We start from the raw sequence: 16,444 nt of genomic DNA on the forward strand, positions 1-16,444 counted from the left end.
GGACCTTGGAGATAGATGGGCAAAATTGGAATGTTACACCTGACCCCTAGACTCGATTATGATACTGTACTAGGTGTCGGATTGGGCTGTCTTTGATATGCCAATCAGTGAGATCCTTAGAGGGGGTCAAAACCTGGGTATGTTGGGACTAGACCTGTTCATGGGCCGGGCCGGGCCGGGCTCGGGCTGGGCTTTTACTCATCATTAATGGAAATACGCTAGGCCTGAGCCCGAGCCCAGCCCGACCAACGGGCCTATAACTTGGGCCCGAGTCTGGCCCTGATAAAAAGCGCGAAGCCCGACCTAATAAAAAAAATTACAATTTTCCCTATTCAAATTAGAATTAAAAATTCAGATGTTTTTATTCCTATTTAAATGAACAATGGGCCTACAAGATGGTTTTTTTCCCTTTCTTTTACGTTTTAAAACACAATTTACATTCTTAAATAAAAAAATTTATTCAAATGGACATAATCATATAACCCATTTTAAGTCTAATTTTAGGTCGGACCGGGTTGGGCTCGGGCTGGGCTATTTTGACAAAACCTGAGCCCGGCTCGAATTTATTGCGGGCTGGGCTTTTTGGCCCGAGTTTAAGCCCGCGGACCTATAAACATGTTCAAGCCCGTCCGGGGGCCAGGCCAGGCCGGGCCGGCCCGTCGGGCCAACCGGCCCATGAACAGGTCTAGTTGGGACAGTCTGAGAATTCATCTAAGTGGGTGATCATAGTGACAGGATCAGCCCCTTTGTCGGACAAAGTGAATGATCGGGGATGCACTCTCTCTGATGGAAACCAAAGCTGTCGGCAGCCGATTTCAACCGTTGAAATTTGTTTTTGCAAAATATATTTATATAGAGATATACATATATATATTATGGTTTCAAAATGTTTGCAAAAGGTTTTAATTCCCGGGATCCATGTGAGTAGAGAGTGCAGCACTGTACCTTGCAGCCGAGGGAGAGGTCCTCTCTTGTCAGGCAGTGTTTGATCATTATGGGCTGAGAGGTTAAGTGTAAGACCATTGAGGGTAATACCTGATAGACTAATCTTGCATCTGCCCACAATCCTTGGGTTTTTATAAGGTGGCTTGACCCAAGGACCATTTAGTGTAAATGTTGGGCCCATTAAGAGTCCATGGTGATGGACTCAGGGGTTCACTGTCTCCTACAGTGAATTCGGCCAGGCCTTGTAACAGAGGCTGGGCTGAACCCATGTGGCTGATGTGTAGATCAATGTTTGGGTCCCACACCATACAAGGACATCTAATTGGGCAGTAGTTTGGAGGATAAGTGAGCACATAGACTTAATGGGCCTAAAGCCCCATTCGAACTGGCTTAATTAGATTAATTAAAGAGGGGTGGTTCTGGGATTTAGATCAGCAGATAGGATAAGGGATTGTCTCTATCCACTCAGAGAGTCCAGATCCAAATAGAGATTTAGATCTAAAAACTCTTAATTAGATTAGGAGGGCTGATCTTTATCTGCAGATAAGATAAGGGATTCTTAAAGAGAGTCCAGATCCAAATACAAGGTTTGGATTAGGAAACTCCTAATGGGATTAGGAGAACCTCTCTTTAAGGCTATAAATAGAGGAGAAAGGGAGAACCCCAAATCATCCTTCAGTCTTACTGATTCAATAGAGAAGACAGCATATAGTTGGACTGACGCCATCTTCTGCTCTTGCCTTCTCCTGCTATTGCCGCCATTACTAGTTCGATCTCCACCTGTAGGAGTGATCAAGAAAGGGTTCTTGATATCACCTTTTGGTAGAAAAGGTGATCTGAAGTCGTGCTCACTCGCCCTCCATCAGATTCGTGGTGAAGAATCAGGTTCTTGCTGAAGAGCCATCCTGCTGATTCTGCTCCACCCTATGTTGTGTCATCTTCAGTGGGAGCAGTCTTTGGTAATCTCCTTGGGCGTGAACACCTTCGTTGGGAGTTACAGTTACTCCGTACCAGGTACATTCCTCTCCTACCTTTTGGTTTTAGATCTGTTTCGGTTTAGGTTCAAGATTGATCCTTGAAAACACAGTTTTCTAAAATAGGGAATGTGATTCTCACATGGGAGAGAGAAATTTTTGAAATTTTGCTCAACCTACCTGCAGGGTTCGGCCATCCATATGATGGATCTCTCATCCCTTCAGTATGATCCTTTTGTAGTCTGCTGGGTACTATGGAAAGAAAGAAACAAAAAGAATTTTTGAAGGCAAGTACAAATGTCAAAATCGTCTCGGCTCAATTATTGGGAAATGAGTTCTGGAACTGATTATGATTCTTCTAGAATTTGAGTTTTTTTTGGAAGAAATAAAGTAATTTTATTCATCTCAAAAACATACAAGTTGGGTTCAGACCCAGAAGGGCAGCCTGAAAACCACAGCAGTTACACTTTCCCCCAGAAATTAGAGCAAGAAAAAGAAGACGAATTCAGACTTTTGAACTCCTCAGATACAGATATCCAAGAAATCAGCTTGCCCACAGCTCTCTGAATGATATCTTCAGGACTTTTTGCTTTCTTACTGAAAATTCTACTGTTCCTCTCAGCCCAAATGGACCATAAGACAGCAGCAGGAATAGTTCTCCACACCAGGCTCCCTTTCTTGCTTAGGCCTCTCACTTCCAACAACAGAGGAGATCCTTAACCGGTCTAGGCATTACCCAACTGAACTCCAAGACTCTGAGAAAGTGTCCCCAAATCTGAGAGGAAAATGGACAATGAATGCATAAATGATCTATCGATTCAGCATGTTGCCCACAAAGACTACATGAAAGATCCATAACCTGGATCCCCCCTCCTCACCAGTTTAACTCTGGAAAGACATTTATCAAGGGCCATCGTCCAAATCAGAAAGTTGACTTTTGAAGGACTTATAGTATTCCAGACTTGAGAAGCAGGAAAATCAGTAGGACCCAAATTACCCATTTTAGAGGCAAGGGACTTGACAGAAAATTCACCATTCGAATTCCATTTCCAACTCCATTTGTCTTCCAAGTGCTGATCAATCTTCTGATTTTGAAGAAGTGCCATCAGACCCACAATTTCTTCTAATTCCCAATCAAACGGATCCCTCCTAAAAATGGGAGTCCAAGTTAGAGACCCACCTGTCATATAGCAGTACTCGGCCATAGAAGCTTCTTGGTTAAAAGCACACTGAAAAAGATGAGGAAAAGATTCAGCTAGAGTCCCATCCAAACACCAAGGGTCCTTCCAGAACTTTGTTCTATCCCCATTACCAATCTTGATAGAAATCCCTTCCATGAACACAGAAAAGTTTTTCATGATAGATTTCCAAGGGGAACTACCCCAACTTAGGGGGAGATCCCTGGATCTCCAGTTACCCCACTACACCCCATATTTACCTGCAATGAGAGATCTCCACCAAGCCTTCCTTTCAGCCGAGAACCTCCAAATCCACTTACTTAGCAGGGCAGAATTGAAATTCTTCACTTTCCTAATGCCTAACCCACCCTCAGCCTTAGGAAGACAAACTTGATCCTAGCTTACAAGATGTACTTTTCTCTCCTCATCCCAACCCCTCCAAAGAAAACTTCTCTGGATCTGCTCCAATCTTTTGGCAACTTTGTTGGGGATGGGGAAGAGAGAAAGAAAGTAGGTAAATCGGAAAGAGTGCTTTTTATCAAAATAACCCTACCCCCAAATGAGAGATATCTAGCCTTCCATGCAGCCAACTTCCTTTCCATTCTTTCAATAACTGGATCCCAAATCGATGCGGCAAGACAATTTGCACCCAATGGCAGTCCCAAATATTTCACCGGGAGGAATTCAGTTTGACAAGCCAGAACCTCCACACAATCAGCTAAATTTGATACATGACCCACTGGAATGATTTGACTTTTATTCCAGTTGACTTTCGGTCTAGAGATTACCTCAAACCATTATAGGATTCCAAGGACAAGATCTAACTGGGATGGAGAAGCATCCACAAAGCATAAAGTATCATCTACAAATGAGGATATTGATCTTTTCTCCTTCATGAAAGAATGCAAAACCTTCCCACTCACCAGATTCTGCAGCCTTTCTACAAAGCAAAGTGAGAATCTCCTTGACACAAATAAAAAGCAAGGGGAACAAGGGATCACCTTGTCTTAATCCCCTAGAGCTATCAAAAAACCCTGCTGACTGACCATTAACCAACACTGAGAATTTGGAAGTGGATACACAGACTTTTATCCAGTTTCTCCATTTCTGCCCAAACTTCATATGCTGCAACACCAAATCAATACACCTCCAGTTGACATGATCATAGGCTTTTTCAATGTCCAGTTTGCAAATCAAACCAGGGGAGTCCTCTCTTCTTCTTGAGTGAATCAACTCATTTGCAATAAGAACAGAATCAAGCATCTGCCTCCCTGGTACAAAAGCACTTTGATTATATGAGATAACATTCCCTAACACCCCTTTCATTCTCCCGGCAAGTACTTTAGCTAGGATCTTGTAGAAACTGTGCAAGAAACTGATTGGCCTGAAATCTTTAATGTTAACCGCCGCTTCAATTTTTGGGATGAGGGTGATAAAGGTGGTATTTAAGCTTCTTTGAAGGGAAGCATTATCATAAAATGCCTGAAATACATTCAAAATATCTTCCTTCACAAAATCCCAACATTTGACACAAAATAGGTTGGTAAGCCTGTAGAGAACACTGACGTGGGCCCCACAGCTGTGGTCCCACTCTGTCCGTAGGGTAGAATGTTCCCTAGTCATCCTAGGGTTAGCTGATGGCCAATCTGTTATTCCAGTTGTTTTTTATATTGCAGTTTTATATTGTTTTATGTGTTATGTAAATACCAAGGGCAGATTTGTCCTTTCATGTAACTAGCATAACCTATAAATACTAAATAGAAGTGGCGGCGGCAGAACATTCAAATTCTGTCCTTCCTTTCAATTCTTGTGTTCTACTGCTCTCTCTCTACTCTTTCTCCTCTCTCCTCTGTACCTTTTTTCTCCTTTTTCGAACCTGAAATCTATTAGGGTTCAAGGTTGATAGCAGTCTTGAACATCTACTAAGCCCATCCGGCCCTGGTGACTTATCAACCGCCAACATAGATATGGCCGCTTTAATTTCCTCCTCCAAAAAGGGTCTCTCGATGAGATAGGACTCCTCTTCATTCAACTGTTTAAAAGGAAGGCCTCTTGGAAAGGGTCTAATAGACCAATTCTCTTTATAGAGGTTTCTATAGAAATTAGTAGCCATTACCTTTAATTCTGCATTAGATCCCCCCAATCTGCCCTCCCACTCCAGCTTACTAATTGAAGAAACTATTGCTCTAGCATTTGCCATTTTATGAAAAAAATGAATGTTTTTATCCCCCTCTTTTAACCAGGCCACTTTGGCTCTTTGCATCCACTTGATTTTTTTCTCTTACTGCCAACTTATCATACTTGATTTTTTCTTGAGACCTCTTCAAGAATTCAAATTATTCTCCGCTTTCCAGATTTTCAGCCTCTTTTTAATTGCACCAAGTTTGTTTGCCAAAATGAAAGAGGTAGTACCTGCCACCTGCAAATCATTCCATACAGTCTTCAACAAGGGAATAATCTTCTCATCTTCAAACCAAGCATTCTCAAACTTGGGCAATGATTTTTCCTCTAAATCCACAGACCAACTGAATTGGGCAATGATCTGAGACAGACCTAGGGAGAGCAATCTGCCTAAAATCAGGAAAAAGTTCTTCCCAATTCGAGGACACCAAAAACCTGTCCAACCTCACCAGGGTGGGAGTGTCTTGATTGTTAGTCCAAGTAAATCGGCTACCCTGAAGAGGGAAGTCAATAAGCTCAAATCTGTTGATGAAATCAGCAAATTGAAGCATCCCTCTTGACCTCCTACCACTAGTGTTTTTTTCTGCAGCAGCTAGAATGACATTGAAGTCTCCACCAATGACCCATGGATAAGATAGGCTACCCCTCACTTCAGCCAATTCTTTCCAAAAATCCTCCCGAAGATTTCCATCTGTCGGACCATAGACGTTTGTGACTTGACAAATATTACCATCAGGAGGTTTAAAAATTAATGAGACTGAGAATCTCCCAATATGAGCAGAAATTAAACTGCAGATAGAAGGATCCCAAAGACTCAACAACCCCCCTGCACTTCCCACAACCAATTTAGCTTTCCATCTGACCTATCCCTCCCCCTGAATACTTCTTACTATTGCAGCATCTAAGTAATCCAATTTAGTTTCTTGCAGCATGGTAATCTTCGAACCTGACCACTTCAGAGAAACACACACCACAACTCTCCTCCTTCCCGACCCCAGCCCTCTTACATTCCAAGACAGAAATTTTAAATCCATGATGAGAACAAGAAAAACAAAAAACCTCATCATCTCTCTACTCCTCTTCTTATTCTTACTTCCTTTCTTTGTTGTCAGCTTCCCTCTCTCTAAGATAATTCGCTATTCAATCCCCTCCAGATATTTAATTGTTTCCTCCTGCATCCCCTCCATTGAAACTCCTAAAAATTTCCAAGCTCCACCCATTTATCCCAAGGCAAGAATATGGAACGCCTCCTTCACTCTTCTTCCTACTCTACCCATCCTGGCCCTCCAAGTCCTCCAGGATCGGACAGCTAGGATTAGAGCTAACTCTATCTCCTTCCCCATCTTCGCCAACAGCCGGAGAAGTCGCCAGTGACCGGAAGTCTGGAAGACGATCATTCTGGTTCGTTTGCTGTTGCAGCTTTTCTCCAACATCCTCCAAAACAAGGGTTTTTGAAATCTCCAATTCTCATTCTCTCTCTGTGGGACTTCTCTCCTCCTCAATCCTCCCGTTTCCATCGGCTCACAGGCGGCAGAATCTCAGGCCATATTTGAACTGAAAACAGAGCTTCTCCCGCATCGATCTCCACTTTGTTCGGAATGGAGTCTCCCCTGCGCACCTTCGTTCTGACCCATTCACATGTTGCTACCTTTGAAGGAGAATCATCAGTCTCATTGAAACCCCCACACACATCTCCTATAGCTCTGATCACACTTGGATGATCAATGAAGTTTCAGGGAAGAAAACTTTGCCGGAATCAGCCATAGTTGAATCACTACCCTAGCTTAGTAGCTTCACTTCTCCCCACATTTCAAGCTTACAAGCTTCACTCCTGTACTCATTCATTCTCTTTCAAACACCCTGCTTTCTGCCTCTTTCTTCTCTGTCATTCTTCCTCCACCAAACTTTGAATGCTAGGAAACCCTATCCTCCATGAGGAAGTTAGCAAAGGTTCTTTTGGGACTGGTTTCTGGTCAGTCTTAGAGCTGGAATTGGGGGGATGAGATGTGGATTTTTCTTTCTTTGTTCTCTAATTTATATAATGCAGGGATGAGATGATGTTATTGTTATCTTTGTTTCTTTCTTTTTGTTTTGTCTTTGTGGGTGATCCCTCACCATGTCTTCTTGTACTCATCCTTTTCTTTTAATGACATGTCTTTTAATGGCATTTCTTTCTCAATCAGAGATCTAGTGTTTTAAGTTGACAAAACATATCCACTATCTCACCTGGGGCCATCCATCTAAGGCCAAAGAATCCCAAGAAAAGGTCTCATGGCTTCTTTGTTTCCACAATGTAGTAGGAGGTCTTCTGTTCAATCCCCACTTTCAAACACACTTTGCATACATGGGAGAAATCTACTAGCCCCTAGTCTTTTTTGTCTAAAGGGTAGGCCATTTATTGTTTTTTCTAAACATGTTCCCCTACAAAGAAGCAAATCATAGGGGGACACAAGGGCAATAGAGGTTTATTTTCCTGAGGCATGCCATTAGAAGGTCTGATATGATGGATGCAAAAAAAATAAAGAGTTTGTAAAAAAATGGGCCAGAGATTGCAGCTACATCTTCATTTAGGCCTAAAGTGCAGGAACTATGGTCCCCACCAACACAAGACAGAATGAAGCTAATCTTTGATGGGAGCTCTAGAGTTAACCCAGGACTGTCAGGAATTGGGGGAGTATTCAGAGATGGAGATGGTAAAACTGCTGCTATGTATTCAGGGCCTATAGGAGTAGGTGACTCTTTGAGGATGGAGGTAATGGCTTTGCTTCAAGGTGTGAGATTTTTCAAACAGATGGGGCTAAACCAAATAGAGATAGAAGGAGATTCTAAAATGCTCATTGATTGGTTGAAATTGGGTAGTTTGGGAGCTTGGATTTATAGACATGCCATAAGGGAGATTACCAACATAACAAAGGAGATTGGGGCTTCTTTTAAGTGGACTAGAAGGTCAGCTAATGGACTAGCTGATACCTTCACTAAACAGGGGACAATAAGGGATAATCTATTCTGGGCAGAATTGTAATAAGGATTTTTGGGGTTTAGCACCCTTTTCAGGGGCTGACAGTTGTACATGACATTTCTTAATTTGCTTAATGAAGTTACTGTTTCCAATTAAAAAAATACTAGACTTGAGAATCAAGTTCATGTGTAAAACCATAGACTTATTTGAGAGTTTTGATTAGGGAGGCAACCTCCTCAACCACAATACCTTGAAGCATTTTCTCATGACTGTTCAAATTTTTCTATTTGTCATGATTGTCATTCATGTTACCCATATACATCAAGGACACAGCTAAGCAAGGTGTCAGATAGGAAAGTTGAACTAAAATTGAAGTTCCTGATATGATATGATGCCTACTTACAGGTATCCCGGTATAATAGTCTACCATGCTTGTGGTGATCAATATCTTGTACACGCGTACTTATAACCAATGTTTAGAGAACCGGACCGGGGACAGAACTGGAGAAGGGAGAGGTTGATGACCTGACATACATACATACATATATTATGGGTTATATAAATACTATATATTATATATTTTATAACTTTTAGTATACTTAAATATGGTGGATGGATGGCAAGTTCCTTAATTTAAGCAAATGACCAGGGTTCAAGTTTCTTAATTTACATTTTCTTTAAAATACGTATGTAATAAAGTAATATATACAATAAAGAGTTATTAACACAAGTAAAGAGGTGGACTAGTGTTAATTAAGTAATATATGAAAATAAGAGGTCATGGGTTCAAGTCTTGTCAAACATGTTCTAAAAATTTAAAGTTTCAACTACTTAATGATCCGGGCGATTCCATGAAACCGGGACTGGTTCACCGGTTTTTCGGTTAAATCTGCTGATCAACCAGGTTTTACTGGGTTTTTAGCAAATATTGTTATTGGGGTGTGGCCAAATCGGCCAAGGTCCTGGGTCACAGTTCTACCGGTTTGATCACCCAGTCCGGTCCGGTTTCCTAAACACTGCTTATAACATGCCTATAATCAGATATAACATTAGGAAATATAATGTGGGACAAACCAATGTGAAGATGTCTTTTTGCTGGACTTGAGAGTATAAAGGCTAGTGGGTGAAATAGAGTAATGTCCGAGTAATTTTGTTGGCTGAAAAATTAGGCCGGTTGAATTGCATTGAAGCGGGGAATACAGATTTCTGGAACAATAAAAATAGCATGGAAGTAAATTCAGAAATAAGAGTTTATAACTAAAATTAGAATATCAAAGTCAAGTATCTAAAGAACAAACTTAAGAACAGTGGAAGTTGATGGATAAAACCAATAGTTGAACAAGAATAAATTATCACATCTATCTTAAGTTGGCTTTATATGGCATCATTAAACATGAAATCACCATGCCAGGCATCCTTCATGCACCAAATTGATTTCTGACTAGTCACTTGTTTTACATCACAATATTGTGCTACTTGTGTAAGCTAATGAGCCTGGACAACCAGACCATGAGAGGGTTTAAAATTGATTTCTGACTGCTAATAGAAACTATTGAACATATAAACCTTACTTGAATTTGAGTTATACTAAACAGAAAACTTACTCTCAATAAAACCAAGATGGAAAGTGATACAAACAACTAATGAAGCGGAAAAAAAAAATCCAGAATTCTAGAAACAAAATGAGAAACTTACTCCAGACTTCTCCTGGATTTTCTAATTTCTGTCTTCTCAAGAAAGTGACTAAAATGTAAGATCAAACCTAAACAAAACAGATTATACTACTAAAATTATAGAATTCAAGGATCATCCTAGGAATTGAACATAGTTACTTCCGTTGCAGACCCATATTATATCCCCATTTGGACTTAAACCCACTCAGGTGATGCTAAGTAACATTTTATGGATTGTTCGATGTGTAATCAATTCAGAAGTTTGGGGGTAATGCTGAACATCTAGCACTGAAAAGTGTGTCCACAGTAGAATGATAGATTGAATGTTTAAGTGTACTGGATTAATTTGCATCATGAACATAATAACATGAAAAAGCAAAGTGAATTGGTAAACTGTAGTGTTACCATGATATCTGTTTATAATGGGTCATGGAAAGTTTATCAAAAGAAAGGGTCATGGAAGATTGAGAAGTAATAAAATGCATTATTTTCTGAAATTATATCAGTAATTGTTTATGAAATTATGTTTTTAACTTGTAGTAGAATTATCACTGATTTTGCAGAACTTAGACACCTTAAGCTTCAGAAAGGTTATTTCAGTTTAAAACAAATCAAAGCTGCAACTGGGAATTTTGACCGTGCAAATAAGATAGGTGAAGGTGGCTTTGGGCCAGTTTACAAGGTAATTCTGGGTTGGGAATTTTTTTCAAACTCTTTCATCAATTATTCTGTCTTGTTCTTGGGGTTGATTTGTCTTGCAGCTTTGATGTTAATGAACCCAAGCTTGTATATCAAAAGTGAAAAATATATACTTCTCTTTCTTTCACTTTCACATGTTTCATTTGCTTATCTTTCTGCAGAATCATGATTCCAGAATTTACCTTTGTGTCCTAGGGTGTACTGTCAGATGGCACTGTAATTGCTGTCAAGCAGCTCTCCTCTAAGTCAAAGCAAGGGAACCGTGAATTCATAAATGAGATAAGCATGATATCCGCTTTACAACACCCAAACCTCGTGAAGCTTTTTGGGTGTTGTATTGAAGGAAACCAGCTATTACTGATTTATGAATACATGGAAAATAATAGTCTTGCACGTGCTCTATTTGGTAAATCTCTTTGACTCTATTTTAGCCTTTAGAAATGATTCCTCTCTGCCACTAGCAGTGCTAGGTTCCAGTTGATCCAGACAAGTTATAACCATAATGTTGATAAGAACTGGTTTACATGTAGGAAGAGAGGAACAACGACTGAACTTGGACTGGCCAACAAGGTGTAAGATTTGCATGGGGATAGCAAGGGGTCTAGCTTATATGCACGAAGAGTCAGGGCTGAAGATTGTCCACAGAGACATAAAAGCGACGAATGTGCTCCTTGATAGGGATCTTAATGCTAAAATATCTGACTTTGGCTTAGCTAAACTTGATGAAGAGGAAAACACCCATATCAGCACCCGTGTAGCTGGAACTATGTGAGTAGACTTTATTCCGTACTTATTTCTTCTCAGCATGGGTTGGATCTGGAATTACAAAAAAAAAAATCCTGAATCTTTTCTATATAGAGTAACATTGATCATCATCCAGGTCTTATCCCTATTGCTCGGAGTTAATTATAGAAAATGTCTGCCATTTGACTTTAGCTGAGGTCTTCATTTTAAGCATTCATGTCATAGCATGAGCTTGAAGCATAAACGAGGATCCATGGAAAGTATGTAAAAAAGGACTTCTGCATGGATATAAACCTGATGCAACCTTCCTACATGCAGGCTTCAAACAGGCAATGCAAGGTTGATAGAGAAATAAACAAGACATACTAATTGTGAAGGCAAAAGATGTCCTTTATAACAATAGAAGTTAAATAGGCAGGGATGTTTGTCTTTCAAAATTGTCAATCTGCTGGTGATAGACAGTTTCTTAAAGGAGTCTACAACTTAGGACCCTTTCTTGAGTGACTGTGATAGAACATAATGAAAAAGAATACTGCTACTCCCACTGATAATCCCATTTGTTAAATGCTTTAGTTGCATCATTTCTAGCATAGTCCCATTTTTATATGGCATATATTTATTTGTTTATCATCAGGCCCCAAATTACATACATAACATATTTTCCTCTTTTTTTTTTCTTTTTTCATCTGTAGAGGATATATGGCTCCTGAATATGCAATGAGGGGTTATTTGACCGATAAGGCAGATGTTTACAGCTTTGGAGTTGTCTTGTTAGAGATTGTCGGTGGAAAGAGCAATACAAGTTTTCAGCCACAGGAGGATTTTATTCAACTTCTTGATTGGGTAAACCAGGCATTATTGCAATTCATTTGTATCATAAAGCACTCTTCCACTCAAAACCTGTTTTTTTTTTCTTTTTTTCGTTTCCATGAGGCTACACAACAGGGAGTAGCTCATCCCCCAAATCCATAATCTCTCCCAACCCTGGTGAAGGTAGGATTTGGTGTTAAGTCTGCACTCTCCAGTACAGCTCAAAACCTGCTTGTTTGGATGGTTCAGAAAATTGCAAACTGTCATAGACTATGCATACATCTACCTGTCAATGCATATAACTTAGTTGGCATAGAAGGTAAGCTTATCTCTGAGTTGAAATTGCTCAACTGATAGATGGGTCTTGCCAATTTGGACAATTATGTTTCCATCCTTTTTCTAGAGAAGTCTTTGTGTTGATCCAACCTTATGTAATTAGCTGGTTATTTAAACTTTTTTTTTTAAATGGTCTAACATTCCAAAAGAAGTTTCTTGTCTTCCTAGTCTCGGAACAAGTTTGCATATATTTCGTGGCTTTACAGGAAATAATTGCCAATAATTTATTGTTCTGAAATACTCCTAAGAGGAAATTTCACCGATACACAAGTGATCTTTCTTGAACTAGATAGGAAAATAAGTGTGGTGTAATTGGTGTTGGTATTTTGATGATTGGAAAGTTTTGATGTGATGAAGAAAAATGTGGTTTGACTGTTATATTTGATCATTGAATTGCAGGCTTATCTTTTACAAGGGCAGGGAAATCTCCTAAAGCTTGTTGATCCTGTCCTCGAATCAAACTATTCTGAAGAAGAGGCATTGAGGATGCTGAACTTGGCACTCATATGCACCAATCCATCTCCTTCTCTCAGGCCAGCTATGTCTGATGTGGTGAATATGCTTGAAGGCAAAATGCCAGTACAAGCATCACGAATCAAACCAGGCTCAGAAAATGAACGGATGAGGTTTAAGGCTTTTGAGAAGCTCTCACGCGATAGCCAATCAAACACCTCAATCACATCTCAAGAAAGTCAGGTTCAAAAAAGCGTATTGATGTTGGATTCCTCTGTGTCTCTCCATGGCAAAGAAGATAGTAGAGACCATTTTGAGGGATGCATCAAAAGTTCAGAACTTCTGTCTGATACCAATTGAGTATAACAATCAGATAAACTTCTGCCATAACAATGACTAAACAGAATGTAAGGGAGAAACAGGATTTATGTAACTGACCCCATAGAGTTGGGATACGGCATGGGTGAGGACGATGTTTCCAATAAATTATAATCAATTTTTTGTACTAGTGTACAACCATGTATTTCTGAATTTTTTCATGTAAACGTTTTTTAATCAGATAAATGTACTTCAGTTATCAGAGTCAAAAGCTCTCCAAGTACCCATCCAACTGGAGCACCTACCAACTCCTTCCGACTATCCTCTCTACCAACCCAATGATACGACAACAGTTGCCCAATCTTCTTGCAAAACTTCTCTTTTGTTTTTGATCAATTACAAATTCACATTAAATTAATTAGAGAAATAGTTACAGCACAGAAGAGAGAGGTAAAAAGACTTCACTCTCCCCCAGAGAACAAAATAAAAATTTACAATACAGCCCAAAATATTTGATCCCTTTCCCACCTCTTGCTTTACCAAAGTGTCTACAAATGCATTTGATGTTCTCTTCACCCATTGAAACTGAATTTCCAGCCCCTGGTTAGTCGTTTAATTTCCCTCCTCTCAGTACCAAATTTCCATGGTTCACTATCCTTCTATAACCAGCTTAAAACTAACTTAGAATCACCTTCAACAAGAGTCCCCCTCATCTCTGAAAACCCCCTTACACCTGAAGGACCCGGATTGCCTCACTACTCCCATCATATATTCCTCGCTCTCGTCTAAAATCCAATAGAAAATTAAAAATTATTACATTGATAGCAAGGCTATTTTTTTGGGGAGAATGACGATTCACCCCAGGGTCGGAATTTTTAGGCCCAAAGTACATTTGGGGTAGGTGCCAGATCGGAATTGATGCCAATTCACAAGTGGGCATTGCAGTGGGATTCAGGAATCTGCAATGGGCCTGTCTATACTTCTCCGTTTTTTTGGGGCAAATTACAGAGATCCCATATATTATGGTGTTAGTGATAATTACCTGTTTGAACTTTTATTTGTAATAAAGACCCCTCTACTATGGGGTTAGTGACAATTACCTTATTTGCAATAACTTTCACTTTGCAACAAATACCCCTTAGTCATTAAGTACAATAATGGAATGCATTAAATTACCAAAATACCTACCTTAACTTTCCTTATTTTTCCTCATCCTTTTCTCTTAAACCCTAATTGACCCAAAAATACCTTCATTTTCTCCAAATGAAACGAATTAAAATGACAAGAATCATTTCATTGACATAGAAGTTCAGTTTGGAAGGAGTACAAATACAAATATGTATGGTGCAAATACATACAAAATACAAGGTTTTGCACCCTACATATTTATATTTGTACTCCTTCCGAATTATTGCAAACCTAATTCACTGCCAAAGTCATAAAATAAGAAAACATTTTTGGCTCTAACAACCTTTGAACTTTGCCGAAAGGCCAATTTCAACCCTAAAGAATAGAAAAGATCAGTTTCAACCTCAGACTTTGTTAAAAAGGTCAGAGGCAAAAACAAACAACATTTGAAATGATGTCGATGGATCCATTAGATAATGAATGGAATAATAAAAGCATGTTAATGTGGCAATACTAAACTTTGAAAAAAGCCACTTTCAACCCTAAAGGTTGAAAATACACCACTTTAATAAAGTTAATTAAGTTAATAACTTTAAGGTCTGATTAAATGACCCTAAAGCATATAATCTACTTTACTAAATTAATTAAATACACTAATTAAATTAAATAAACAAAGATAATCAATCTAAATAAGTAAATTAAGTCAATTAAACAAGGTTTTAAAAATAATCCAAAATAGATCCACTTTGGCCATCGATAAATGGTTTTTAAGTCATTGTTTATTTTAATTATATTATATTTTTTTATTTTTCAAAACATCAAGGGTTGATCCATTTGGACTGGATGAGCAAACCATTGACCTAGAAACCGATGGCTAGAGAGATTCTATTTTGGGCAGTTTTTAAAACCTTACTTAATTGGCCTTTTACTTATTTGAATCGATTAGCTTTATTTAATTAACTTTGTTTTCTTAATTAATTTAATTTACTTATTTAATTGCTTAATTAAGGTAATTTATATAATTTACTTAACTAAGTAAATTAAATACCTTAGGGTCATTTAATTAGACCCTAAAGTAGTTTACTTAACTTTATTAAAGTGGCATGTTTTTAACTTTAGGGTCCAAAGTGGCCTTTTTGAAACTTTAGCAGTACCACATAAGCATGTTTTTATTATTTTATTCATTGTTTAGCATATGTACCAACGTTGTTTTCGAACATTGTTTGTTTTTCTTATAAATGGCCTTTTCATCATAGTCTAGGGTCAAGAATGATGTTTTTTATTCTTTATGGTCGAAATTGACTTTTTCTGCAAAGATCAAGGGTTGTCAAAGCTAAAAATCCAAATAAAAAAAAATATTTTGCCATTTGATAGAGCTTTGAGAGGCAAGATCAATTGGGTTTAACAAGAGTTGTTGTTTCTTTTTTTATTTATTCTAAGATCAAAAGAAGGTTGTGTTTGTCCTATATAAAAATTACATTACTAAATCATTTCAATGAGGGTAGAAATCTTTTATTTTCCTTCCCTTGTATTGCAATGGTTTGAGGAGGCAAAATAGAGAAAAGGAATATAGAAAAGAAAGAGTAATATGGATTTAAAAATTTGAAGAATAATCAAAGATAAAATAGACTTTTCCATATTTTCTGTTAATATTTACCATTGGTGTCGACTGTTAAAAACCTTAAGGCTGTGTTTGGTTGCAGTCCAAACTTATTTGCACTAATACAAATGCATGGGAGTTTAAATGTAAAAAATGCAAATTCTTGTTTAATTTTGTTTTGGATTTTACTTTATTCTGCTCCATGTCTTTACTTACTTCATTTATACTGAAATCAAACAAAATAAGCTAAAATTTGAAACAAAAATAGGTCAAAAAATTTTTCGAAAAAAAAAAGCACTGCAACACTGTCATGGTTTTGCATTAGCGCAATTTTATTTGCATTGCAACCAAAAACAGCCTAACCTCAGTTTGGAAAAAGTATAAATATTGTATATAGAGTAGGGATGGCAATTTCCCTCGTAAAACCGGGGCCCCACCCCACCCCA

At 38.5% G+C, this 16,444-nt stretch overlaps 1 protein-coding gene across 2 annotated transcripts in view; it reads left to right on the forward strand.

Moving 5' to 3' along the window:
• Nucleotides 1-13,541, forward strand: part of LOC104586588 (putative LRR receptor-like serine/threonine-protein kinase At1g53440) — a 44,024-nt gene extending 30,483 nt beyond the window's left edge. For both annotated transcript variants that reach the window (XM_088900997.1, XM_010243875.3), the window contains 5 exons: nt 10,474-10,592; nt 10,805-11,015; nt 11,140-11,377; nt 12,046-12,196; nt 12,899-13,541. In XM_088900997.1, the coding sequence (XP_088757123.1) occupies nt 10,474-10,592; nt 10,805-11,015; nt 11,140-11,377; nt 12,046-12,196; nt 12,899-13,312 (1,133 nt within the window). In that variant the 3' untranslated portion in view covers nt 13,313-13,541. The remainder of the gene's footprint in view (nt 1-10,473; nt 10,593-10,804; nt 11,016-11,139; nt 11,378-12,045; nt 12,197-12,898) is intronic.
• Nucleotides 13,542-16,444: the final 2,903 nt, after the last annotated feature.

The sequence above is a fragment of the Nelumbo nucifera genome, chromosome 3, assembly GCF_055504915.1.
Source record: "Nelumbo nucifera cultivar China Antique chromosome 3, China Antique-T2T, whole genome shotgun sequence".
Lineage (NCBI taxonomy): Eukaryota > Viridiplantae > Streptophyta > Magnoliopsida > Proteales > Nelumbonaceae > Nelumbo > Nelumbo nucifera.